This window comes from Syngnathus acus, chromosome 9 (assembly GCF_901709675.1).
Source record: "Syngnathus acus chromosome 9, fSynAcu1.2, whole genome shotgun sequence".
NCBI lineage: Eukaryota > Metazoa > Chordata > Actinopteri > Syngnathiformes > Syngnathidae > Syngnathus > Syngnathus acus.
Window position 1 is genome coordinate 4,790,890 of NC_051094.1, and position 26,128 is coordinate 4,817,017.

At 41.4% G+C, this 26,128-nt stretch overlaps 2 protein-coding genes, 1 long non-coding RNA gene, 1 other non-coding gene and 1 pseudogene across 13 annotated transcripts; 2 read left to right on the forward strand and 3 right to left on the reverse strand.

The window, feature by feature from the left end:
* Nucleotides 1-2,485: 2,485 nt before the first annotated feature.
* LOC119126857 lies at nucleotides 2,486-5,071 on the reverse strand. Its single transcript, XR_005098718.1, has 2 exons — nucleotides 4,966-5,071; nucleotides 2,486-2,999 (listed from the first exon to the last, which is right to left on the reverse strand). It is a non-coding gene; the product is annotated as an uncharacterized LOC119126857 (long non-coding RNA).
* Nucleotides 5,072-7,645: 2,574 nt separating this feature from the next.
* LOC119126853 (coiled-coil domain-containing protein 158-like) lies at nucleotides 7,646-16,076 on the reverse strand. 10 transcript variants are annotated; one of them, XM_037258326.1, is made up of 20 exons: nucleotides 15,706-16,076; nucleotides 15,556-15,610; nucleotides 15,117-15,223; nucleotides 14,938-15,038; nucleotides 14,711-14,766; nucleotides 14,254-14,364; nucleotides 14,158-14,179; nucleotides 13,962-14,051; nucleotides 13,538-13,778; nucleotides 13,228-13,433; nucleotides 12,953-13,111; nucleotides 12,792-12,884; nucleotides 12,256-12,357; nucleotides 11,646-11,755; nucleotides 10,904-10,948; nucleotides 10,800-10,825; nucleotides 10,528-10,657; nucleotides 10,402-10,454; nucleotides 10,179-10,273; nucleotides 7,646-7,763 (listed from the first exon to the last, which is right to left on the reverse strand). In XM_037258326.1, the coding sequence occupies exons 1-17, from the start codon at nucleotides 15,797-15,799 to the stop codon at nucleotides 10,539-10,541; spliced, it is 1,737 nt and encodes a 578-aa protein (XP_037114221.1). In that variant the 5' UTR covers nucleotides 15,800-16,076; the 3' UTR covers nucleotides 7,646-7,763; nucleotides 10,179-10,273; nucleotides 10,402-10,454; nucleotides 10,528-10,538. The 10 variants fall into 10 exon arrangements, with proteins under 10 accessions (XP_037114221.1, XP_037114220.1, XP_037114222.1 ...); XM_037258325.1 differs by having other exon boundaries at nucleotides 14,711-14,763; nucleotides 14,938-15,041; XM_037258327.1 differs by having other exon boundaries at nucleotides 13,962-14,048; nucleotides 14,938-15,041.
* Nucleotides 16,077-16,358: 282 nt separating this feature from the next.
* LOC119127434 lies at nucleotides 16,359-18,533 on the forward strand (annotated as a pseudogene).
* Nucleotides 18,534-19,783: 1,250 nt separating this feature from the next.
* On the forward strand, nucleotides 19,784-24,559 carry LOC119126854 (sia-alpha-2,3-Gal-beta-1,4-GlcNAc-R:alpha 2,8-sialyltransferase-like). The gene is made up of 4 exons (XM_037258331.1): nucleotides 19,784-20,217; nucleotides 20,805-20,927; nucleotides 21,439-21,996; nucleotides 22,829-24,559. The coding sequence occupies exons 2-4, from the start codon at nucleotides 20,818-20,820 to the stop codon at nucleotides 23,109-23,111; spliced, it is 951 nt and encodes a 316-aa protein (XP_037114226.1). The 5' UTR covers nucleotides 19,784-20,217; nucleotides 20,805-20,817; the 3' UTR covers nucleotides 23,112-24,559.
* Nucleotides 22,103-22,184, reverse strand: trnas-aga. Its single transcript has one exon. It is a non-coding gene; the product is annotated as a tRNA-Ser (tRNA).
* Nucleotides 24,560-26,128: the final 1,569 nt, after the last annotated feature.

Below are 26,128 nucleotides of genomic sequence, written 5' to 3' on the forward strand. Positions count from 1 at the left end.
ACAACTACTGGCGCGCCCGACCCGCCTTCAGTCGTCAATCCTTTAAAACACTCCATTTGGCAAATTTATACTGGTTCCTGGTTAAAAAAAAAAAAAAAAAACAGTTAGCATTTATTGTAGAATTTGTGAATAAGCGGCATCATGACGTGACTTTAAATGATTTTTATTTCGACATGTAATTTGCAAATATTCTTTTCAATCATCTTAAATTCTTACAATGCTTCTTTTGTTCCATTTTTCTTCCAAAAAAGTTACGCTTCGAAATGAAAACGGTCTTGACGTCACGCACCCCCTCTCCCCACACCTCCCCACACCTCCCTCTCCCCTTGCGTCAAACTCGGCCTCTTATTGGTTTAAGTTCGCACGGACCACTGTCTCGACACTAGCCCCTCCGCTCGCTGATTGGTTAGAAGCCGGTGGGCACGATGTCGAATTTGATCGACTGATTTTGGGGCGGGGTTGATATTTAAAGGGGGAGCCGCTGGTGAGGTATCCAGCAGTGAGTCAATGGTGAGCATCGAGGAGACCAGCAACCGATAACGGAGAAGAGAAACTGCAGTTTGGTCAATACATGTAGACTAATAATGCACAAAGCACACGTTTGTGTATCCTAAATTACCCCCCACCATTAAATATTGGGCTGGATTTGAACAGCAGTGATGAGTGCCGAATTAGTTGCACTTTTTGTTATAGGACTTCAACCCCGTTTTGAGCAAAGTTTAATTCATTCATTAACTGAACTAACTTGTATGGTATCTCAAATCAATTTGCCCGATCAAAGTGCCATCAAATTAGAACATCTATTTTTTGGTTTTTTTTTAACAAGTAATGAAAATGTAATGAAGAGAATGTGGTGACATAGGTGCAATTAGTGTGCATACTGTCATGTTCTTGTGTTGAATGTGTGCATTTAAGGGGTGTGGCCTAGTGTGTAATGTCAGGTGGTTAAATTGCTTGAAATTTTATTTTATTTTTTTATTTCATTGTTCTGTTCAATAAACGGCTGAGGACATGACAGTTAATTGATGTAATAATAATAATTGTGGTTTTAAACTACTACTTGAACTACTAACTTGTTTTTATCACACTGTTGCTTTAATAAAAACAGTTGCAGCTATTGTGCTAAATATGTTTACATCATTATCACGTGTCACACGGCTGTATAACGGGTGTTCTGATTAATGTCGTAGTAAATGACAGATCATCACATGTAAACAGTTGACCAGAGGTATTTGGTCGAAACGACAGCATTTAAACCCGGTATTATGATTTTGTTGACAATAAGTTTTCATTGCGGTTTGTTAGCAATTTACTTGAGTGACGTTTTTGGAAGGATGCAGTATTGCCAAAGTAAACCCACTTAAATTTAGGTACGCATCCAGGAAATTGTTTTTTATTTCCAATTTGGTTGCCATTATGATTTTGGCTGACATTATGTTCTCATCGCTGGTTGTTAGCGATTAAATAGAACTTCAGTGACGTTTTTTAGAAGGATGCGACATCGGCCAAGGTACTCTTAGTTAAATTTAGGTAGACATCCAGGAAATTGTTTTTTATTTTTAATGTGGTTGTATTATGATTTTGGTTGACATTATGCTCTCATCGCTGGTTGTTGGCAATTCGTAAGGACTTCAGTGACGGTTTGTGGAAGGATGTGACACCAGCCAAGGTGCAACCTTTTAAATTTAGTTGCGGATCGAGGATATCATTTGTTTTCAATCTGGTTATTTTTTGCGTTGACATTGTGGCCCTTTGTTAGCTGATGTGAAGGATGCGACATAGGCCAAGGTACAACCAGTTAAAATTGGGTGTAGAGACAGGATTCTGTTTTTTGACATTATGTTCTCTTTTTTGTTTGTAGGCTATTCAGCAGAACTTTTGTGACGTTTTGGGGAAGGATGCACGAGCTAAAGTACATGTGGGTAAATGTAGGTGCGGATCAAGGAAATTACTTTTCATTTTGGTTGACATTTTGTGATAACAGAGATGTCAACCGTCCTGACTTCCCAAAATGCCTGGAAAGTGTAATTCAGGAAGACTCCTGATGGCCATCTAGCAAATCCTTCAGTTTCCAGAATAACAATACACCTTACGTGATCTGGCATTTTCTTCTCACCACGCAATAAATGTTTACACTGCTTGTAAAAGCTGATATTTTCTCCCCCTTTTCACAAACTGGTGCTGTTGGAAAAAGGTGGGAAAATGGAGAACAAAAAAATAAAAACACTATTTTAATGTATCTAAAACGAAGTTTGCAATATTGTTTTTTAAAAAAACAACCTTTTTTTGATCATTTTAAAAGAGTCAATTTGACCAGACATGACAACTGTCTGGATCTTTTAGGTCAGGGGTGACATTGCCGGGATTTTACATGACCCCTTTGCATCGTGGAACTCGGAATATCTTGTCTGCCTGTGACGAGGAAACGGGACACTGGACACTTGTGGGAGGCCAACAGCAAAGCTTATTTACAGACAACACCAGCTGCTCATCTCAGCTTCATTCGTAGAACGAAACCACACACATGAGATGCTTCAACATATAGCAAGTTGACTTCAACAAAGCGTTCAGTAAAATAGTCTAGGGTTGGTTTGACTTTTTGCAGGGAAAGGTTGTCATGTCACATAAGGCCCATAGCGGCTGTCAAAACATTAGCAACGAGTCAAAACATTAGCATTAACATTATTGATAGTCTTGACGTCTTTGTCTTCTCCCTCGAAAGATATAAAATTGTTAATTGTTAAATTTGTTAGTACTGTCAAATTTGTTGCCTTTAAAGTAAACATCCAAAAGGTGAGTGCGGTCGCTGCCTCTTGCATAAGAGCCATTCTTAAATTAATGTCCTCCATTTAGTTTTGGTGCAGGAAGTGACACACAGGGCGGTTTTTGATGTGTCTCTCTCTCTCGGAAAGAAACCGACTGGGCGCTGAACTCTCACTGCCACTGAGTGTTACCTCATTGTACTCCATAGGATGGGGGGGGGCAGGGGGGTCCGGCATCTGTTCAAACAAGAGCAATGCAGAAGAGAATCATCGGGTGGGGGGAAAATAACAGTTGGAGTAATTTGTCTGGAAGAAAAGGGTAAAACGGTTCAAGCGCTGTTTTTTTTTTGTGTTTGCTCGGCAGAGCGACACTGACGCCTTTTCTTTTACAGCAGCGCAGGATTTTGCACGTCAACCCAGTGAACAATCGTGGATCATTCGTTCTTTCCATTTTCAATCGGATCCTAAAGTAGGATTTTTGTTGTTATTTAAAAAAAAAAAAAAAGACTTTTTCTTCATTTTGTCAAAATTATGCGTACGTTCATATGATGAACTGCGTCAGTGTTATTTCACGGTATGCCCGACGCAATTCACACGCTGCACAACAAAGAGACATTATCCCACAGCGGGTAAATGATTTTTTGGGGAAAAAATGCTTATGAATCCCAGTCCTTGTCCCCGACAACTCCACCCCTTAGGTTTTTGGCGGCGAATTTTGACCTCACCACAAAATGTCCATTCATGAGGAAGAAAGAAAGAAAGAAAATATCAACTGAATCAGCCAAATAGTGCCTACTTGTTGGCAATGGTGCCTCCGACTTTGAACGCCTGAAAGTAGCTCAATAGCCACAAACTGGTTTTATTTGAAATTTCCATTCCTGTTGCTCAAATAGGACTTTTAGCTGGAGTTTTTTGTGGACAAATAACTTTAGACATCTCTGCTTCTCATGCTAGCTGAAAAGCTAACTAGCTGGTAGCTAGAGTGCGAATGTGTGAACTAAGTATCGTTACATTACTTTTTTTGTGCTGGCTGATGTAACAGCGCCACACTGTCCCCACACTCACTGACGTCTTTTATCTCTTTGAATTTTTCTGCCAAATCTCTTGGATAAGATGTGTGTACGAATGGAAAGCACTTTTGCCAGAATTAAATAAAACAAAGCAGGCTGCATGCAGTGAGTCATGTCAGCACGAGGTCGCAACAGCCTTCAAATTACAATCTGGTTGTAGTACAAATAACACACCAAGGATAAATAACAGGTGTGTTTGAATGGAGGCAATTCAAGCGTGGGCGTGCTCGTGAATAGAATACACATACATATCGCAACAATAAAACATGATAATAACTCAACAGTTACTTGTATGACAGCCAGTTGCTTTTTTTTGTTTTTGCATATAGTCATGGCCAAAATGTGATGCTGAGAAGATGTGTGGATGGCTGGATATACTGTACATATGCTTGTCCAACATTTATTTGTGTATTTTTTTATGTCTTGTTTCAGAAAAAAATTGTAAGTTGGACAAGTTAAAATTACGTTATTGATCTGTATTACACAGTATAATCAGTATATGTATGTATTATTTTCTTTTGTTATCATTTTAGATTTCTTTACAGAGACTAATGTATTCTACTTTTTGGGATATACGTCTATTTGTTTTTATTTTGGTTTGACTTTTAATTGTAATGTAAAGACTATAATCCACGTCTGTGTATGTTTCTGGTACTGTTTGTAAATGGTGCTGCATGGAAGATGGCAACGTGTAGAACGTGTAATCTACTAACAATCGATCATGTCTGCAATATATGCACAGCTCCCACCTACTTTACATTAGCCGCCATTAAATCCCACAGTGAGGCCGCACCATAGCAGAGCCTGGTACCGCACATTAAGTCACGGTGCTTTGCAAAGGCCCCGGAGACAAGACGTGTAAGGCAAAGGTGGCGTGAGGGGGAGTTGATATACAAGCCGGGTTGTCAGGGCCTTTTCACTGAAGGTGAAAGATGCGTGCCAGTTGGTCATTAAAGGTACAGTACAGCTGGATTTATCTACCAGGCTTAATCCCTGGTTTCCTGGGAGAGAAAGGCGGCAGAGAAAGAACTCCAAGCTCCAAGTGCTGAAATGTGGCGATACTTGGTGGAATTTAAGGATTTATTAAGGGAAATTAAAATGAAGACTTTTAAAGGATCTTATATGGCACTTACCTGGTATCAGTATCAGTGTGTTGGTATCGGAGCACTCATCTCGATTCATATTTCAATTTTGCAGATTCCCAAGCTATGGCTCGTGGACCACCGGGGAATTCCTCCCCGTTTGGCAAACATCTTTGTGATAAAAAGGAATGTGTACATCTGAGTTTCAAGCTCAAGCCCGTGCTGTTTATTTACTCAAAGGCCGTTCAAGTGATGGGCCCGCCATAGGATTGTTTGGTTCTTTGGAGGTGTGGTTCATTTCCCACCATTCAACCCCCCCGACAGGTTTTATAAGCGGACCCAGCAGCTCATTGTTTTAACGTGTTCATTCAAGATGTTAAAAAAGCGCCGCGTCACAATGGCAGAGAAAATAAAGATAGAAGTCCGAGTTTTTTTTAAATCCTTTTTTTTTTTTTTTAAATGCCCGCAGTGACCTGAGCGCGACCGCAGGTTTTGCACAGAGTTACACAACAGCAGAGCATTGTGCACCACCACAAAGCCAAGCACCCACAAATTTGCAACGCTTCATTAGAAACCATAAAAGGCTTTCCCTGAGCTCAATTTAGCAGGTGTCAAAGGACCGTGAGTGAGCTTATTTTTTGGGAGGGGTTCATTTTGTGTCGAGAAGATGGATTCCATCATAAGAAATCTTGGTATGTCTCTCTCTCTCTCTATATATATATATCAATATATTGCTAACAAGGACTGGCTGCATTCCAAAAGTCATCAATTAGTTTTATGTACATGCAACTATATATGAAATTGTCTTAACCTTGCAGGATGTTGGTCATGTGATCTTAAAAAGGGAAACCTGTCACACCTACCCAGCACGACAGGAGCTTTTTGCACATCCTTAGTGGTGCATTGTTTTCTTTTCCAGTTGCCCACCCCCCGACATCCTTAAGAACTATTACTAATGGCCGTCAATCCCCTTTTGAGTGGAAAGCCAGCCAGGCTGCCAAAGCTTGTGATTTATTTATTTTTTGGGTGACCATAACAAAAACATTTCCTGTGTATGGCACCCGTTTCCCCTCATTGTGCTCCTCCTGTCAATAAGAAGCTGAAAGTCTCTGGAGGGAAATTAATGTTCTCCTGTGGCCTTTGTCTTTTCTTCATTTATTTCAACGAGATTGCGTGGGATAAATAAACTTTATAGGCGGGATCAAAGTCATCATCGTGTGTGGATCAGAGATTTAAAAAAAAAAAATAAAAAATCTGTAGTAAATGAAATTAAATGCCTTGATTTGATAGTGACGTATCATTGCATATAACCGACATCCAAACATGCAAAAAGTACATTTTTTGAAAAAAATTTCCAAACAGCATTTTGCATTGTTCAACTTCTCAAACTTTCCTATGGCAAAGTTAAGCGGTTGATTTCCTTACGGTAATATAGAGCGATCAATCAAAAGGGGGGCCGAGCTTAGCCCAGTCACACCATCCGAGCGCAGCCATTTAGAGCCTTGTTTGCGAACAATGCCTCGTCTCACAAACTATTCGCTTGAATATTTATACACAGTCCGGGACACGCGAGAAGGAAATCCTCCCGGAGAGGAACCGGAGCTACTGTACGGTGCGTTAAAAAAGAAAGCCCCCCCCCCCCCCCCGAAATAACGTTTCCTGGCTTTTTCTCACTTTGCAATCAAGTGAGAAAGCGCAACGCTGAGGAGGAGTGTGAGAGTAAAAATAAAACGCTTATCTGACCACTGATCTTCAACAAAACACCACAAGTGCTCTCATGTAAACATCATTTCCAAACACGTTAGCTCCCCGAGGAGGTTTGTTTGTCAGCGGGATCACACCACAATGACCTCAGCGCTTTTCCAAGAAACTTTCTCAAGGGGTGTGGCACGGGACCGCTAAAGAAACACGTTCGGTCCTTTAGTGTGGCGCCAGAATTTGTTTTGACACTTTTGTTAAGGACATTCCTCGATTTCTCTGTACAGTTGCCACACATAATATTGTAGAATTCCTGCAGCCTTTTGTGCACATCTGGATACTGTACATAGGGCTCAGTATTAGTTTTTTTTAACACAAAAATAATGAGATTCAAACAGAACTCCCTGATTGGTTGAGTCATTTTTGCCGATTTCAATAAATTGGTTATCAGGATTTTATTCCGCTGACTATCACTTCATACTGTACAACATAGTGTCAAACTCAAGGCCTGGGGGCCCAGATACGGCCAGCCACATCATTTTATGTGGCCCGCGAAGACAAATTATGCATCAAATTCATGTCAATATTAAAACGACTAATTGTTTTCACTTTCGAAAAATAGCGATATTGCTAGCAATATTCATCACCAGTCATATTTTAAAAATATGTAAACCGTTTTTCTTAGTCTCTGTTTTGAAAACTAGTTATTCATCTCGTCATTCACTAGTTTGTTGTGTAGCCTACACTATATATAATCATTCACACGTTTATTTGGGTTGGCAATTTCAATGGCCCTCCGAAGGAAACTATGACTACGATGCGGCCCGCGACAAAAATAAGTTTGACACCCCTGCTGTCCAGTGTTCGTAGGGAGGCTCTAATGACAAGACTTCTTCAACACATGGTCAACAGGGGTCTGACTCTGACACTTGGTCGTCGCCTTTTACCAGCGAGTTAGCGGCCCGCGTGGCTGCAAGCTGAGACAATGACACGAACTGCATTTAGCGCACATCGTCCCGAATTCCTACCGGTGGAGCTGCGCTTTAAATGAATAAGCGGATCCATTCAAGGGTTGCTGCTGTCGCTGCATCATGCTGACGTTGTTGTCGTTGTTGCTTCAGAGCGGTCCTGTGACAGCACGAGTCCTCCGTCTGCGAGATAATAAACAAAGCCTTCATAGTTTTCACGGTCAACGTAAGTCTCAACGCTATCAGTAAAAAGGCCACGACTGTTTTACAACCACACACCTCCACTGTATTACCACTTAGGGCTGTCACTATCGAATATTTTTCGAATCAATTATTCCATTAATTAATCATACAATCGTAGACTTGTCGATTCATTGATTAATTTTGACACTTCAAGTACCACTGCTACTACTTTTGGTATTTCAATGTACAGTTTTATTCTCCTTTGTTTTATGCATCAGTCTTACAGCAAAGTTCAACTAGGAGTGAAAAGTTCAACATACTTTTTTTTTTGTCCTTTGAGGCAAATAGTGATGCTGAACACGCTGACCCGCTGAATAATGTTCAACAGTCGGCACACTGTGTCAAAGTGAATTCGTTTGATCATCAGGGGTAATCAGCAATCAAAGTGAAACCTCGGTGTCCCCGTGGTGTTCTCCAGGGACTCAGCCATCCCATTATCGCTAATTAATAGTCCTCAAATGGGACACTGTGTGATCGCAAAGGTAAAACAAACACGTGTAGTAGTGACGCTCAAGGTGTTTTATAAATTCCCTGACAATCTTTAGCCATCTCTGGAGGAAACCACTGCCTAATAGTTACCCAAGCTGGTGAATATTAGAGCAGTAGAGAAGAATGTTTGGCAAAGACAATTATTCGGGAGGGACTTTGTATGTATATTTTAAAATAGTAAATCACCTAAGGCATTTGAACTTAGTTGCCGAATCTAGCGAGCCCCCAGTGGCTTACATGTTTGGTAGCCATGGTAACATCACATGTGTGCCATAAGGTCCATTGTATATGTGGGACATGCTCGGGTCCGGTCCATTTATAGCCTCTGTAGCTGTTGCGCATGAGTCGTAAATGCCTCTTACTTAGTAGATTTGCAGCGATTCGCCCCAAAGCAACATGGGGGACGTTTAATAAAGTTGCAGAAGTCGTAAAGAACTTTTGTCGCCACGCGGCACTTTTATGCGAGCGCTAACAGGACCAGAGAGTCTCCTTGTTAGGCCAATGCTTAACTGTCAATGGAAATTCACCGTTTTCCACAAATAATAGGAATGGGTTCCCCCAAAACATAAAGACTCTGTGTTTATACGTAAATGCGTGTTTTTGCAAATACCGTAGGCGGATTCGCGACATGAAGAACTGTGAATAATTGGGGATTCACTTTACGTGAATTGTAAATTTAAAATTGTTATATTTTGCTAAATAATCAATTGTTTTAAAACACCTCAATTTATTTGTCACTTAAAATAAAATGTTTGTTAGGATAGACGCCAGGAAACAATCCACAAAAATTGAATCAGATTAATTCGCTCACATTGGCATTGTTAGCTCACACATAATACATAAATACAAGCCCAAGTTTTGCTTAAGCTGTTTTAATTTCAAAATACAATACGTACTTTAATATTTATTTTTAATTACAATTAATCTAGAAGCGTCCCAACTGGACAAACATGGAGATAAAAGCAGTCTATACAGCAGACAAAACAACCACAAGCCGGCAACTTCCTGCGGTGAGGATGAAACGGCAATGCACTTCCTGTTCAGACATGCTAAAGCCTCCCGTGACCCTTTTCCACAACTTGCTCATGTATTCCCTCCAGCGGTTTCTTCAACTGTTACTACAGCACACACATTAACGCGCAGCCACACAAATAAGATAAGGCTCCCTCCCACTCTTTAAACATTTGCTCTTTCCTTTTGCTTTTGTATCTTATCATTAGTTGCGGGCACCCGATGTGCCGAGTGAGAGATGGCCTTGTGAATAGTGTGTGTGTGTGTGTGTGGAGGGGGCTTCATAATTGACATGTTAAGTGCTTGCGTTTTGATAAGGAATCAATTCATTATCAGTATCAAAATACGCGGCGATGTTAGAAGGACGAGTGACACGCGATTCAGTGAGCCTTAGTGACGTAGTTAGGGATCGTAATGGTGTTGTCATGTACTCGCAACTCCATCAAAAGATGAAATGTGAGTCATTGGAAGGACTAGTGTGACCAAAAGTAATTGGTTCAGAAATAAGACTAGTTATCCAATAATCGATTAATGTTTGCACCCATAGTTAACTTATAAGTTTAATACTATGTGACGTGACAACGCAAAACATTCTCATCAGAAATCAATCTATTGATTTTAATGGTAACGCGGTTATTCTGTTCCGGCCCTAAATTGAAGATCCTGTAAAGTGAATATAAATACATCTTGCAAATGTGACACATCATGGAGAAAATCGATGTTTACAATCGGAATGATAAAAAAAAGAATTCATCGATGTGTAAAATGAGGGTTCATAGGAGTGGAAAGCAAATTGCTGTTTTTGCTCTCAAGCCACACCCCATCAACTGTCTCTTTTATTCAAATACTACGTACCCCAATGACTAGTATCTTTCTGATGCCTGCACAATCCACATCTTTGCGAAAACAGATCCGCCAAATCATATTGCACGGGGTCCGCACTTGGCTTTCTAAATTACAACACACAAATAGAAAACAACAAATCCACCATGTCACAACACACAAATAGAAAACAACAAATGTCACCTAAATGAGAAGACACTTTATTTAAAATATAACTTGCAAAAACATACAATACATGTATTGCGTTTCTATTCAGTGAGACGTGATTATCGACTTGCTTGGGGATTTCTGTAAAACATAATACAAAAAAGCTAAATTGATGCATCTATTTGCACACATTTATTACACTATGCCCACTTACTGAAGTGTCTGTCAGCTGTGCCCTGGGTCAGAGGTCAGAAGCGCGTACACGGGTGACTTGCAATCCGATGCCCGCCGCCACGGGTAGAAAGTGTGTCGCGTCGCGGTCATCGAGCATGACCGATTGTGACCTGCAGTGCCCAGAAGTTGTGTCTTGTAAAAAGTGTCAATGGTTTAGTGTCAAATAGCAATGATTTGTTGTACTGTACTTTCCGGGGGAGATTTGCTATTAAGAAGGAAGCGCGAGGTTAGAAAAACACGGCGGTTGCTCACTTTCTGTTGTCTCTGTCGTAGTCTCACTGTTTGCGAGAGGAGGAAAAATACAATGACGTTAGCTTGGTTGGCCGCGGCGTAGGCAAAAGCTCAAGAGTGTTCACCTGCCACATGTCGTTCGCCGGCGGGCTGCTTTGGACTGCTCGCCGCTGTTGGGGAAAATAGAACGTTATTGTACAAAAAACTGAATTTTATTTCATTTTTCTGAATTGTATTTTGCCAAATATTGGGATCAGCTATCTAAAAAAATTACCCCCTAAATAGAATAATAATGATATATATAAATAATAATAATATGGATTATATATATATATGTGTATATATAGTTTATTCAATTTAGTTCATAAAGTGATAATTTTAGAAAATAAATTAAGCAAACATTCTTTGTTTATCTTACCATGTATTTTGATAATAAATCAATTATCTTATGAGAAATTAACTTTATTAAAAAAGTCCTACATTTTTTTATTTAAAAATAATAAAAAAATAAAGTCAAACTGAATGCCACAAATAAAATACTTCAGGATTGTTAATAATCAAAGTATGAGGTGGGCCAGATTAATGAGTGAGAAAACAAGCCTAACTTTGCCCATCCCTACTTTTAACTTATACCTTAGTAAAGGTTTAACTACTGGAACAAATTTTGAGGTTGTGCATCATGTTTGACTTTGACATTTTTTGCTAAGCAGTCAAAGTTGCACACTGACATTCCCCTCCACCCACTTTCATACAAAGACTTCCTCTTTCTTCTACTTTGTTCCATCGCGGTTTCTTTTTTTTTTTTTGACCCCGGCGAGCCTGGGAACAAAGCTAAACCTCCTAGCATATGGAGGGAGGGGCACGTACAATGCCGGTCTGTGCGTTCTCGCCGGTGCGGACCTCCTCCTGAGGGCGGCGTTGTCGGCGTGTGGTTCTTCAAGGTTCTGTGGGAGCCGGTCCCGGGCGTGGTTCTCCTGCTTGGAGAGAGATGTCATATTGCTCAGGTTACTTCACATACAATAGATTATATAACAGAATAGATACATAATACAATGGTAAATTTACCAGTTATGCTCCAAACAATTGTCTGAAATCATCTTTGCCAATTGAAATGAATGGAAATGACATTAATCCGTTCCAGGCCCAATCAAAAAACATTTTTGAAGCTTTTTTTTTTTTTTTTCATAAAATAGCACTCTACAGTATTTTACTTTTTAGAGTTGGAACAGAACAATGTGACTGCTAAACTACTGTACTGTCGTTTTTTTTGGCAGAGGATAAAGAATATATGCCTATGATTGCTCTATTGCATGTGTTGCCACCTTTTTTGTTCAAATACAAGTCGTTTAAATGTGTAGCGCAAGATCTACAGATGAGGGAATGTGATTTGAAATGACTGTCCATTATTTATTACGCCGAGCAAATGTGCTGAGCCATGCACCGGCCAAGAGCAGACACAAGAGATGCCGAGCATTACTGTATTGCGGGCGTCCCGCGTGGAGGGACGAGGATCAGTGAGTGCAGCAGATGGGATCAGGGAGTCCAGTCCAGGTGGAGTTACATTTTCACCTTGGTATTCCTACAGAGGAAGAAAATGCACACGGCGTTCGGACGCTATGTCCAGTGGAGAGAGATGGGAAGGGGTTTATTATATACGGTACAGTGTTTATTTTACAGAGGGTGAGGCCTCACGATTATGTGATGTATAAGCAGAAAGCATCTCAGAGTATCAAAGTGGGGCGGGGTTGTTCTCCCTGGGAACCTGCGCTTTGCCTGTAGATTGACTTCAATGTGTCAGGAACTTTATGATGTTGATGATATGATATTTGTAAATGTCAGACTCAAACAGGACGTTTTGCACTACGATGAGGCAGATTCAGAAGATAATAGATGTCCACCGAAGTTAAAAAGTTGATTAGTAATATATGTCAGCGGCTGAGTTACACTTAAGAGGGTGCTTTTGACCCACTTAGGTACAAGGTGATGACCAGAGTACACAAATTGGATGTCTACCTTCAAGTCCAGTATGTGTTTGAGTTTAAGGCGAAAGAACTCTTGCTCCTTCAGTTGGATGAACTCCTGACAGTTGGCGAAGCTCTCGGTCATCTGTAAGCAAAGCAAAGGTCAGGAAAAGAATCCGCGTGAAGCAGAGCGTGCGCACGGTGGAGCGCTACCTTGTGAAGGATGGCCTCCAGCTCGCTGATCCTCTCTCGCAGATGTTTGTCCTTGGAGCGCACGGCGTCTAGTTCACGCGCCAGTTGCCTCTTCTCTTCCCTGACAAAGGCCAGCTCCCGTGTCTGCCGCTGGCTTTCCGCGTTTTGATAGGACCCTTCCTATTAGAAACGAGGAGGAGATGATTGGCTTCCTTTCAGATAAATACTCTCTCCAGTCGTTGAATGAAATGTCAGCTTACTTTTCTGTCATTTTGTTTTGGGTGGCCGTCATTCACCTGATTCACTTTTTCCAGAGTTTCCTCCAGATGTTGGACTCGGGCTTGAAGAGCGTTTGTCCGCCCCCCTTCCAGAGTCCTCATGGCACCCCTGACCCGGTCCAGCTCCGTCTGGGTGCTCTTCAGCCGGCCCCGGAGTCTCTGCACGACGTCGCGGTGCTCGTGGCAGGCGCAGCTGCGGAGAGGCTGCAGCTTTGTGAGCTCCTCTGAAAAGGCGCCAGCAAAATTCAGAGACCCAACGATTTTGATACAAGCTTTAAAAAAGACATTTGCTTCACAGAGCCTCAATCGGTCATGGTGATAAACGTACCAGTGATGGCGAGCCGCTGATTCACCAGGCTTTCCGCGTGTCCAACCTTCAGCTGGTTCATCTGGGTGCCGAGGAGGGCATTCTCCCGGTGAAGGTCGTCAATGGTCAGCTTGCTCTTCTCCAGCTGAAACCGGAGCGTCTCCACAAGCTTATCTCTGTCCTTCAGTTCAAGCCTCAGGGTTTCTTTTTCGGCGAGAAGGGTTCCATGCCGGCTCAGAGCTTCATCCAGTTGACAGAGGGGCTGAAAATGTCGATTTGAAGCAGCTGTCAAACTCGCAAGAAATACGCAGCACTTATTGAATTGAAATGAAATTTGATTTGCCTAAAAAAATTTTGATTCAAATAAAATTAAATTCAAATTTTATATGAACAAATAATTGAATGATGAATAAATTCATGTTAGTGTTTAAAATGTTCAGGTTACCCGTTTGGTTTCTCGGTCACTGGCTTCCTGCTCTCCTCCCGGGGTCTGCACCACCTCCTGGGACCTACACCGGACGAGGTCACTGGTCTTCTGGAGGAAGAGGTGCAAGCACAGTGGGGCTCACCACATGGAATCATCTTCATCACAACAGCTAATTTTTTTCTTCGTCTGACAGGGTTGACGGCAGTTCACTGACCAGCTGCTGCTGCAACGATGTCCTGGAAATACGTTTTCACTTTAAAATGTTGACTCAATGGGGTAAGAAATGTCATAAACCTTCACATTTATGTACCTTAGAAGTTCCAGCTTGGTGTTGATGCGATGCCCGCTGTCTTTGGATGAGCTCAGTTTGTGGTTCAACATCTCCACCTCCTGGCCAACACTTGTAATAAGCTCTTCCATTCTAACAGGACACGGAAGTCATTTTTATGATACATTTGGTCCCCCTCTTTTTAGAGTGGATACAAAAAGTCTAAACACCCCTCTTCAAATGCCAGATTTTTTACATAAATAAATAAATGAATAAATAAATGAATGAACGAATAAAATAAATAAACAGACAAATAAATAAATACATACATAAATGAATAAATAAAATCTATTGACTGATTAATGAATTGCATAAAGTCACATCAATTGTGGATTGTTTTATCTTGGTCTGTTTATTTTAATATCACAAAAATGTAGCATTTGAGCAGGGGGGTGTAAACGTCTATATCCACCATATGTAAATTTAGACGGACATTTACCTGCCATTCTGTCCGTTCCGAGGGTCCCTATGCCTTACGACTTCTTCCACTGGCTGCTGAAACACAGAACAATCGGACACAGTGTGCAAACTCTCCGTCAAGTCAAGTCAATTTTATTTATCTAGCTCTTAAGCCCTTATGTCTCACTTACTTTTTTTTTTTTTTAAATTGATGAATCTATTATGTGCTGATAAAACGAGTAGCAAAAATTCTCTGTCTTTACAAACCTCACTAAGATGCATAACATCCTCAATTTCCTGGGCATTCTTTCTTCTGGGCCTGACATCCCTCTGACATTGCTGGTGCGTTAAACTGTCCAAAGATGGATCTGCTAAAGAAAAAAGCAGGTTCACAGAATCAAAAATAGTCACATGCTTTGGATTCGGTCCATTCATTTAAGTCGTACAAATGCTTTTGGATTCACAGCCAAACTTCTCCAATGCAGCTTTGGTTGCATGTCCCACCTCCTCCTGAAGCCTCTGAGTTTCCGCTGTGCACCTCTCCAGCTGCTCACTAGTTCAAACACGAAAGATATTTGTATGTTCTCAGTATTGTTGTTAAATATGGGCCATAACAATTGGTCTGAAAATTATTCTCACGCATTGTTGCTGAACTATCCATGCCTTAAAGTTATTAAGAACGATTAAAAGTCATTTCATTTTTATCACACATTATTTCAGTGTTTTTGGTGACAATTTCGTTTGGTTCGTGTGCCGTGATATTTTTCGAATTAAGATTGCATTGGCTCAATAAAAGTTTGGGAACAGCTTACTCACTTCAAGTGTCAATCTAAACAGGTGATAAAATCCCAAAATAAGAAAATAACAACACAAAACATTAGCTACCTCAACTCGTCCAACGCCAAACTGTTAAACCTCAGCCCAGAAACGTCCCGAGTGGCTAGAAAACACGTTTAGCACAATTAAATATCGATAAAACAATTTGGTGGCGGCTAGGCTAACATTAGCCAAGTCAGCTAACGTCACACAACTTACCAGCTGCTGGATCCTCTCGATGTAAAGCCATCATGTCATGCCGCGATGCTATGTCACATGTATGTGACATATGTGACATATGTATGTTAGACATATAAAACACTTGGTTCTAACTCCATGTACGTGCTGAAGATAAAACTGGAAGACGAGACAACATCTGGTGCCAACGTTGACGTTACCATGGGAACTATATTAATGGCGTCTTCATAGTTGCGACCTTTGACAACGTTCCTAAATACAGTTAGACAAATGTAATATGTTTCTCTGTGTAACTCTTAACTGAAAGATAATGCCATCAATAAAAGGTTCAGTAAAAGTCGGAGCGGGGACTTTTTAAATAATCTTCTTTTTAGGTTTTGTATTGACTCGTTTCATAGCATTCACAAACTATATCGCCATCTTGTGTCCGGAAACTGGAGCAACGTGAATGCTTTTTACTTTTTTTTTTTTTTTTTTTTTTTGCGACCGAAGTTTCTTCCCTGATACGTTCAGAGACAATTTATGAAAAAAAAAGAAAAGAAACTCATCAGCTGATAATATTTTTCATCACGTCAAAAAATAAATTACTTAAACATTTCATAGCAACCGTGAACGTTCTGTCCGTTCCTTTTCTGTCAGTGTAGTGCATGATGGTATTGTAGTTTCCCCACCTATCAGCAGTTGTTTATCTCCGAGAATGTTTTTTATGACCGTACTTACTTTTTAACAATGCACGTGTATTTGTGAATGTTTACACCTGGAGGCACATCCTTATCTAAGGTAAATAATTGAACCTCTTTGTACTTTGACAACCTTTCAAAGTTTGCTTATAATAAAGATATCGTTTCAATGTTTTTTTCCTTCTGGAACACACGTGACATTGTAAGCAATGTATTTTGATGATGTTTTGGGGGAGTTGCTCTTCCAGAGATACGTGACACCCAGCAGGTGTGGCCTACTCGTAAACCAAAAAGTTGCTCCAACCCCCATACACCATACACGTCCACACGCTTGTGTGTTTTTGCATGAATCACGGTGCTCTAAAAGGATGTTCTTTTCCAGAATGAGGGACCATGGAGGACTGGACAAGGCCTTCGAGAAGGAGCTGAAGTCCTGCTGTGCGCAGGAGGGCAATTTCCTTCCCAACAAGTCTGGTTTGAAGATGATGGAGTCCTCTGAGGTAAGCAACTGACCCACATTTTGCTCCTTGTGATGTTTGGCCTCTTTAGAAATGTAAATATAACTTCCAATATTCAGAGCGGCGTGTCGGCCAAATGCAGGGACGCCAAAGTGGAGGAGCTGTGGGGTTTGACCAGCTTCTTCGGCTACAGCACGCAAACATTTGTTCGAGCCGTCAATCTGTTCGATCGATTTCTCTCACTCATCAAGGTAAGATGATCAACAGCAACAATGGAACAGAACAGAAATAATTCATCCCTGGGTCAAACTGGTGCCCTGGAAAACTTCCATGATTATATTTAAGCCACCTTTTTCAATTTCATACAAGTCAAAAGAAACTTACGACAACTAATGTTCAATTTGTTATAAATCTGACATATCGGTAACATAATAATGTAATGATATATTTATTCGATTATATTGACTTTGATATCTTTGATATCTTGATGTGAGTTGAGGGTCCAAATATTAGGAACAGCTTAGTCTACCAACAACAACAGCAGCAGTAGTCCTACTGACTCTGTCACGAAGTAGGTTACACGAAAGCCCTAAGGAAGTTCACGCAAACATGCAAGAAAGTTTGAATTATCTCATCCAGAGAAGCTGGTATTTCATTTTTCACGTTGACCTAATTCCTGAAATACCGTGTCGCTTTTAGCATGTGATCACGAAACTGATTTATCGGCTCGGTGGGGATTGTGACAGACTCAACCCAAACACGTGCCGTGCGTGTCCGTGTGCTGCCTCCACTTGGCGGCCGGTGCGACGGAGGAGGCCAAAGACGTGGCGCCCGGCCGGGAACTCATGCCGCATCAGCCACAGCAAGTTCACCGCGTCAGAACTGTGCCGCATGGAGACCGTCGTGGCCCAGAAGCTTGGTCCCGAGACCCCCGCGGTGACGGCCTTCACCTTTCTGCAACTCTACTACTCGGCTCTGAGTGCCGTGTGTTGCGATGAGGGGTAAGCACAATGAACCATCGTTTATTACACATTCCAAACCACCCACGATATGGAAAAATAACCATAGAAATTATGAATGCAGTTTAGTTGTGGACCTTCTCTGCCTTATCTTCTTGCGCTTCATGACACACCATTTCAATTCCCTTTTTATTCGAAAGGATAGAGTTTCCGAGCGTCATGAAGCTGGAAGCTCATCTGAAAGCCTGCCTGTGTCGACTTGTTTTCTCCAAAGCGAAAGTAAGGCTTTTCACTCTCCGTTTGGCTTTACCAGAGCGGCGCTGACCCAAGTTTCTTGTCCGCAGTCGTCTACGCTGGCCCTCGCCCTCGTCGCCCACGAGTTTGGGAACCTGCCGTGTAGCGCTGTGTCCAAAATGCTGCAGCACCTCCAAAGACTCACCAAGGTATGCCACAGTTATTCCTTAATATTTTTTGTTTCGATATTTTTGGATGTATTGAAAGCGGCAATTGTTTTAAAAGTGCTCTATAATACAGTTGAATATACATTGTCAGGTGGGCAACGGCGATCTGCGCCTGTGGCGGAACCTGGTGGCCACACGCATGACAGAGTACCGCTCAGCTCGTGCCACAAGCCCGACGGCAGGAAGCTGGTGTGGGTGGTTGTCTAAAAGACAGCGCAGAGTCTGCCGCTGCCCACTGCACCGCCTCCCGCCTGCCCACCATACCTGAGGCTGCCTGGGACCACAGACTAAGGTCACATGACTAATAATCTGAGTTGTATGCCATTGCTTTGTAGCATTGTAAATGGACATGATTGCCAAAAAACTCACCTTTTCGCGTTTTGTCATAGTGAGGAAGAAACGAGTAGCAGCGAAGACAGTCCGTGCGGCTCCCTGGGCAGCGTTGGTGAAGGTCCTTCTCCCCGCCTACTAGTCGTGACTTGGAAACCTTGTTTCTATAACCCAAACTTTGGAAAGCTGTATTTTTTTACAGATCCTTGCTATTGTTCGCTATCATGGGCTATGCAAGCACTATGTGCATTTTGTATATATAATGTAACATTCTAAGTGTGAAAATACCAGATTGAATATGCTGCTGTGTTATGAAGTTTTTATTATTTTTACTTTGTTTACCATAGATAATTTTACTGAGGAAAAACAGAACACCTAAAGATGGTGAAAAGTTTTATTTTGAATGTATCACAAAAAGAATGAGTATAGGTATTTAGCATTATGTGTCAGTCCCTGTATAATTATGTGGCTTGAACAGTAACACTGCACTTACATATGGAAAATGAAAACTAATAAATTAATAAACACGTGCTTCATGTAAATGCTGAATAAAAATTCTACCTAACGAAAGGTTTGAAAGGAGTTCTAAAATAATGAAACGCAAATGCAATGTACTTACACGCTAAATATACCTGAGCTGGATTAAAAAAAAATTCTGAAGGCAATGTATTATTGTTTCACTGTATTTGTTACTGTAATCCTTATACCTGCCACTAGTGGGAGCTCGTGCGCCACACTTCGAGACACGACCGTTGACAGTTTTGTGAGGCAAGCAAAGGTTTCTTCACCCTTATTTGATTGAACCTCTGGAAGAGGCCACATTAGCTACATCAAAAGTATTAAGATTTATTAAAATGCAGGAACAACAAAAAATAATACATATATTGTGGCAGAAAAAGCAGTCTTTTACACAGACTGCCAATAAGTGAAATAAAGACAAGTATAAACACGCACATCAGCAGGCATGGTCCTAATGTCCATAAATAGTTACGTAAATCATGACTAGTGTATATATATATATATTTTTTAATCATTATAAGTCTGTTGATTAGCATTTGCGGATTAAGTATATGGAGGATTTATTTCGCGTTGTTTTTCACTGCTGTGGGCGGTAAATGCTCTCCATAAATCTTAATTGATGTGCACAAACTACCCACTTCCATTATGTTATTGGACGAGCCTTCCTGCGCTTGCGTATGTATACGCGCATCACGCACGCACTCTAGCTCCATCTCCCTGATTAAACCAGCAGGAGGAGGAGGAGAAGGGGGAAGGCAGTAGGACTACAAGGAAGGGGGGATGACAACCATCCGAGCTCCATCCACAAACGCATTGGAAAAAAATCCCCCGCACCCGGCGACGAACGTCGCGGATGAGGGCCCGGCCACCGGCAGAAGAAGGAGCACCCGCAGAAGAAGCAGCCAGGCCGGCGATGCGGACGCTCAGCCGAACGACTACGACGACCGCCGAGTGAAGCCGTTCCCCTCGCCAAGATGGTCCGCGTGGCTCGCGCGCTGGGTCTGATCATCCGTGCGTGGCGGTGCTCATCCTGTCCGCTCATCAGCTAACGTGTCCTCTCTGCGAAAGGACAGCCTCTTCGGACGCCCGTCGGGGGGCCAGGATCATGTTCCACGCGGGGCTTCCGGTGAGTATGAGCGGGGCTGTGTTTGGAAAAGGTGAGGCCGGGTGGGAGGGAAGGGGAGGGCGGCGCGAGGGGTTGGGGATGCAACATGGTCGCTCACCTTATGCCAGCTTGTCAATTAAGTGCGGTGTATGCTTATAGAATGTCAGGTGACTTTTATGTATTTATCATTAGTCTTTCAATGTATTTTCCATCGACAGATTGCTTGATGGCTGGCTGGCACATGATGCGGCATGCTTTGGAACTCGAGTTGTTACTTTAATACCGCTATGGATGGATTAATAGTCGACACGTAAATATATAGATTGATATCACACGATGTGGTATGATATGGATCATGAGTTGGATGAATGCTAGATGACACGTGATCACAAGCTTTTACTTTACTTTATTCTGAACTATAATACAAATATGAATAATATAGGGTTGATTATGTGGGTTACTGGAAACATTAGAAGCAGCTCCTGCACGCTCATTCGACTTTTTCCAAAAATATACCACAAACAGATGAGTGTCAAAGATGGCAACGGAACCGACACAATTACACGGCAACTGTTCGGAGCACAACGCCAATTATGTGTCCTTGTCAGATCGCAGTTCGCCATGAATTTCCTGGACCCCTCCTTTATCCCGCTGACCAACGCCCTGAACGAAGAGCTACAGGGAAAGCCGTCCAAGTGGAAATTCAACAAGACTGCTTTTTTCCAGCAGAAGTAAGATATTGGGTCAGGTGTGTGTGTGTGGGGGGGGGGTTGTTCAGTGAAGCCAAAGGAAATGAGAAAGATGTGAAAGAATTCCCAGACTGTGAAAATCAAGGGGACATTCCACCTATAGACCTCTCTGGGAGGGATGTCCCTTGGAGTCATATTTGCTTTCATGTGGGATAATCACATACGCTACGAAAAGTATCAAAAAAGTACTTGGGCTGCAGAGTTAAAAAAACAAAAACGTTTTATGACGTGACGAGAGGAACATGAGAAATTTGGAGGCATTTCCATGAAGTGCTGTGCCTTAAGATAATTTATTTATTTAATTCATTGATAGTCACCGCGCTTGTACCTCAAATTATCTGTCCACATTGAAATGAATGGAAATATCCTCAATCCGTTCTAGGGTCTTGAAAAAAAAAATCTATTATTCCTTGTAAAAACATCTACTTAATAAAATAATACAATGTAAACAATTTTGCTTTGCTTCAAAGTACATTCTGTACTTTTGTGCCAGGAAGGACATTTTCAACTTCATCGACATTCCGCACAACTTCTCACTGACCAAAAGCAGCGTCCGTGTGGGCCAACTGATGCACTTCGACTACTCCAGCCACAAGTACGTGTTCTCGATCAGCAACAACTTCAAGTCTCTGCTCCCCGATGCCTCGCCCATCCTGGACAAGCACTACGGCACTTGCGCCGTGGTGGGCAACAGCGGCATTCTGACGGGCAGCCACTGCGGCTCCGAAATCGACCGCGCCGACTTTGTTTTTCGCTGCAACTTCGCCCCCACCGAGGTGTACGCCAAAGATGTGGGTCGCAAGACCAACCTGACCACTTTCAACCCCAGCATCCTGGAAAGGTACTATAACAACCTGCTGACCATTCAGGACCGTAACAACTTCTTCCTGCACCTGAAGAAACTGGAAGGTGCTATTCTGTGGATCCCCGCATTCTTCTTGCATACATCGGCTACCGTCACCCGCACCCTTGTGGACTTCTTTGTGGAGCACAAGGGCCAGCTCAAGGTGGAGCTGGCCTGGCCCGGAAACATCATGCATGACGTCAACAAGTAAGATTGTCAATGAATTTCAACTTCTAACCGCAACAACCTGTGCGATGTATCTCAGATCTCCCAATATTAGCATAAGTTCTAACACTGAAGTAACCCAAGCTCCCGTTGTTGACAGGACTCGAACCTGCGTAGGGAAAACCCAATGGATTTCTAATCCATCGCCTTAACCACTCGGCCACAACAACACTGAAAGCCCTGTCCAGATGCTAGCATTAGCATAAATAAAGAATCCAAAGACTTTTTAATCACTAATTGATACCAAAATGAAAGTATGTAGGGGCACCGCAATGGTTTTCAAGGCTACCATAACAACTTCCATTCCTTATTCTGATCATAACATTAGCATCAATGATACTACTAATTTAAGTAAAAATATCACGGGACCGAAGAAAATTCCTGTTTGTAGGAATCAAAACTGTTGGGGACAGGCAGATGCTTCATCTCCTCAATCCACTTGGCAGGAAGTAGTAGGAGTCGAGGAGCATGCCACGTCCATAAAGTACTTTGTCGGAATATATTTGATGAATTACACTTCCACTATAAGTGACAAGATTTAATACAATATCAATACGACATAATTAAAATGTATTTATTTGTTGGCCATTCATTACGAAACATCCACCAGCTGAAGTGGATGCAGGATGTTTTAATTACAAGATAGCCATGACGTAACAGCGGCTTACCAAAACAATTTTTCAGTTTAATGACGAGAACTACATAGTCCACTATATAAAAAAAAAATCCCTGTATTGGGATTACGGAGGGATTAATGAGTGAAGGAAAATATTGCTTCATGTGTTTTTGTTGTTGTTGCTCTTCTCTTGGACAGATACTGGAAGACAAAGAACCTTTCCCCCAAGCGACTGAGTACCGGCATTCTCATGTACACTCTGGCGTCGGCCATGTGCGACGAGATCCACCTGTACGGCTTCTGGCCCTTCGGTTGGGACCCCAATACGGGCAAGGACCTGCCCTACCACTACTACGACAAGAAGGGTACCAAGTTCACCACAAAATGGCAGGAGACCCACCAGCTTCCCAGCGAGTTCAAGCTCCTCTACCGGTTGCACCGCGACGGAGTCACCAAGCTCAGCCTGACACATTGCACGTAGATGGGGACGGGCGGGGGTTCGCGCACGACGCCACGCCCGGATTCCGCATGCCGACCTCTCATTCCACACGTCTGCCTCGCTCGGTTTTGGTATCGTTGTGTTAAGTATTCCTGTCAGACGCCTCCACGACGCTCCTTCAGGATGCCTGGTGGCAGTGGCAAACACAGTGGAACCTCTACAAGGGGAAAAAAAAAAAAAAGCCCAACACTCAAACCAGCTCAGACAACTCATCCAACCACTTGTCCATATGGTCAACATGCCCTGCCAACTCCAAAGTCATCTTCCCTCCGGATTCCATCGTCCATCACGTGTACTCAAAATACACGGGGTGATCTGTTGGACTTCGGAGGTCCCACAGGAGTCCAAGTCACGTTTTAAAAAGCCTTGATAAAAGTTAGAAAAAAAAAAAAAAAAAAAAAAAACTGAATCACTGCCTAATCTCAGGGATGGAGTTAGATCAGTGTTTTGGAAAATCCCATCGAAGGCATCCGAATGCTCTTTTGGCCACAAGATGAGTTGTCAGACATCTGCACTAGTCTTGTTTACAACACTTCAACAACAAGTGTCCCGATTCTAAACCTTTTTGGAGAAATAATTACATTCCAAATGATAAGCCATAAATTCACAAAGAGAGAGAAAACATATATATATAGAGAGAGAGTAAGTATATATATTTACAAACAAGCTGTTGCTGTAGTACTAAATATTATCGAGTTTAGAGTCACTTTCTAAAATAGAAGCCGTCTTTAGCCATGCTCGGTAACGGACGGAAAGATGTCATGGTATTTTATAGCGCAGGGGGAAATTTTTTTCCCCAAAAAATTGAGTTATCATACTGCGAGAATAAAGTTGTAAAATTGACCAGATTATGGCAAAATATCACGAGAAAAACAAACAGGTAATTTAGGAAGTATAAAATTGAGTAGTGTTTTTTTTACTTTTGTTTTCCTCATGACACTTTTTTTTATTGTAACACCAAAACATCTGACTTTATTTGACCTTATTTCCTCTGAGAAGATTCTCATATAATTACTTGTTTTTTCTTCTCTGACCTTTTCACTCAACAATTGCAAGACTTGTCTAACCAAAACGACACAGCTTATTGATAAAAATATAATTTTCTTGTAAAATGTCACTATATTTGTTGTAACATTATGACTCTTGTAGAAAAAAAGTTAAACTTTAATCCAGTAAAATTGTGACATTTCTCCTAAAAAAGTTTAATGCGCAACTGCAAAAGTAGGAATTGTTTTTTTTGGGTCCTAGTGGAATTACAACATTTTCTTAACAATTTTTATCACGTATAAATCCAGACTTTCTAATTGAATGTAATAATAACATGTTAGCTAGCGTGGCTAAAATGCTAAGAAAATCCACCATTTTGAATTTCACTTTCACCACAACACCCTTCAACTACAGTATATAAATAAAACATAGACACTACGTGAGAGATTTGATTATTTGGTGTCATTAAGCAGACAACTTTCAGCATCTTGTTCTGAGCGCATGCTCCACGCCAACTTCACGTTGCATGCGAGAGGCACCAATAATCTTTTAGAATTCTTTTCTACAGAATTTCAACTCACTTTGTATTGTTGACTTTTATTTTTCTGAAGAATATCACCAGTGACTTTGTATAGCAAATAATAAGCTACCCCAAATGTGAAGCAATTTGAGCATGTATTCCACATCTGCTTTTATTTTTGGGGGTGTGAGTTCATCAGAAATGGGACCACCCAAGCGAGTCATCAATGGTCTTAAAAAAGATGAAAGGCACATGAACATTTGCCTCATGACTGTGCGACATGTGACCGGATGTCGTGATTGATTTTTCTTTTTATTGTTTCTTGGGATTCTTTCCCAAACAAAAGCGTTTTTTGTCTTTTCCGATGTTTGCTTTGTTATTCCACGTCATTGATGTCACGAGTACGAGACGCTATGCACCAGCTCGAAGGTCTGGGTGTCAGCACACTAGGAATGTTCGCCGGAAAGAATGCGTTTGAGAGAAATAATCTTGGATTAACTCGGAAAGGCCAAATTCAAATGTCAGTAAAAAAATAATGGGTTACCTCCATGGGTGAAAGTGCAAGACTGTTTTCTTTTGCTCTTAAGCAGTTTTATTAAGTTCTGGGATTGAAAACAAAACTGTCCTCATTTAATGAGTGTCAGTCTTGACAATTTGCCTCGAAGACATTCTTGGCATTTTTTAGATGATATATGAATGTTTGGTCAATGTCTGACGATTGTAATCCAGGAAACAAGACTTTTGTGTGTTATATAATCAATTATGAAAAAGGTGAGGAAATGGGGAAATAGCAAGAAATCTGACGTGAATACATCTCATAAGTCCATGCGATCAATTTGCCACGTCTGTAGATAAGTAACGCGGAAACAACTTTATAGACAGTTTATTTCTTGTACTTTTTGCTCTGTTTGCATGGCTAACTTGATGATGCAGAGGCTTATGAATCCCACTGGAGATCCAGGCAAGACACTCCCCTGATTGGCTGCTACGTCCTCCACGCATATGACATATATACAAAGTCATCAATGTCTGCTAAGGTTGTTTTGACCAAAACGTCTGTATATTTAAATGTCTTATTATGCTCTATGATTAATATGCGCCTGCAGATTCATGTCATCAATGCCTCCCCATACAATAAAAAGATGTCCATTCTTTCTTCCAAATGAACCAAACAATGAATTTTCTCTTTTCAAAGATGATGTAAAATATTCAAAAGAACATACGAGTGTTGAAAATGTGCTAGTTTCATTCTAATCATTTCACCTATTTGCCATCTACCAATAAACCAGGATTTGTTTTCTCTTGATATTGACTGCTCATTCTGCAAGAGAAAATTTACAAGCAAAGGCATTCGCCAAGATGCTAACTAGATCTTGTAGCTTCGAAGCTAATAGCACCAACAAGGACTGGGATTAGACTCCAGCTCACGCGCCGCCCTAATGAATACAAGTGCTACAGAAAATAAATTCAAGTTGATAAAGGAATGTTCTTT

Coding starts and splice junctions, on each gene's coding strand:
- LOC119126853 (XM_037258320.1), bottom strand. CDS start 15,799: ATGTCTAACATACATATGTCACATATGTCACATACATGTGACATAGCA. Junction 14,365..14,710: donor CGGAACGGACAGAATGGCAG/GTAAATGTCCGT, acceptor GTGTCCTGTTAG/AATGGAAGAGCTTATTACAA. Junction 13,779..13,961: donor GTGACCGAGAAACCAAACGG/GTAACCTGAACA, acceptor CGACATTTTCAG/CCCCTCTGTCAACTGGATGA.
- LOC119126854 (XM_037258331.1), top strand. CDS start 20,818: ATGAATTTCCTGGACCCCTCCTTTATCCCGCTGACCAACGCCCTGAAC. Junction 20,928..21,438: donor ACTGCTTTTTTCCAGCAGAA/GTAAGATATTGG, acceptor CTTTTGTGCCAG/GAAGGACATTTTCAACTTCA. Junction 21,997..22,828: donor ATCATGCATGACGTCAACAA/GTAAGATTGTCA, acceptor TCTCTTGGACAG/ATACTGGAAGACAAAGAACC.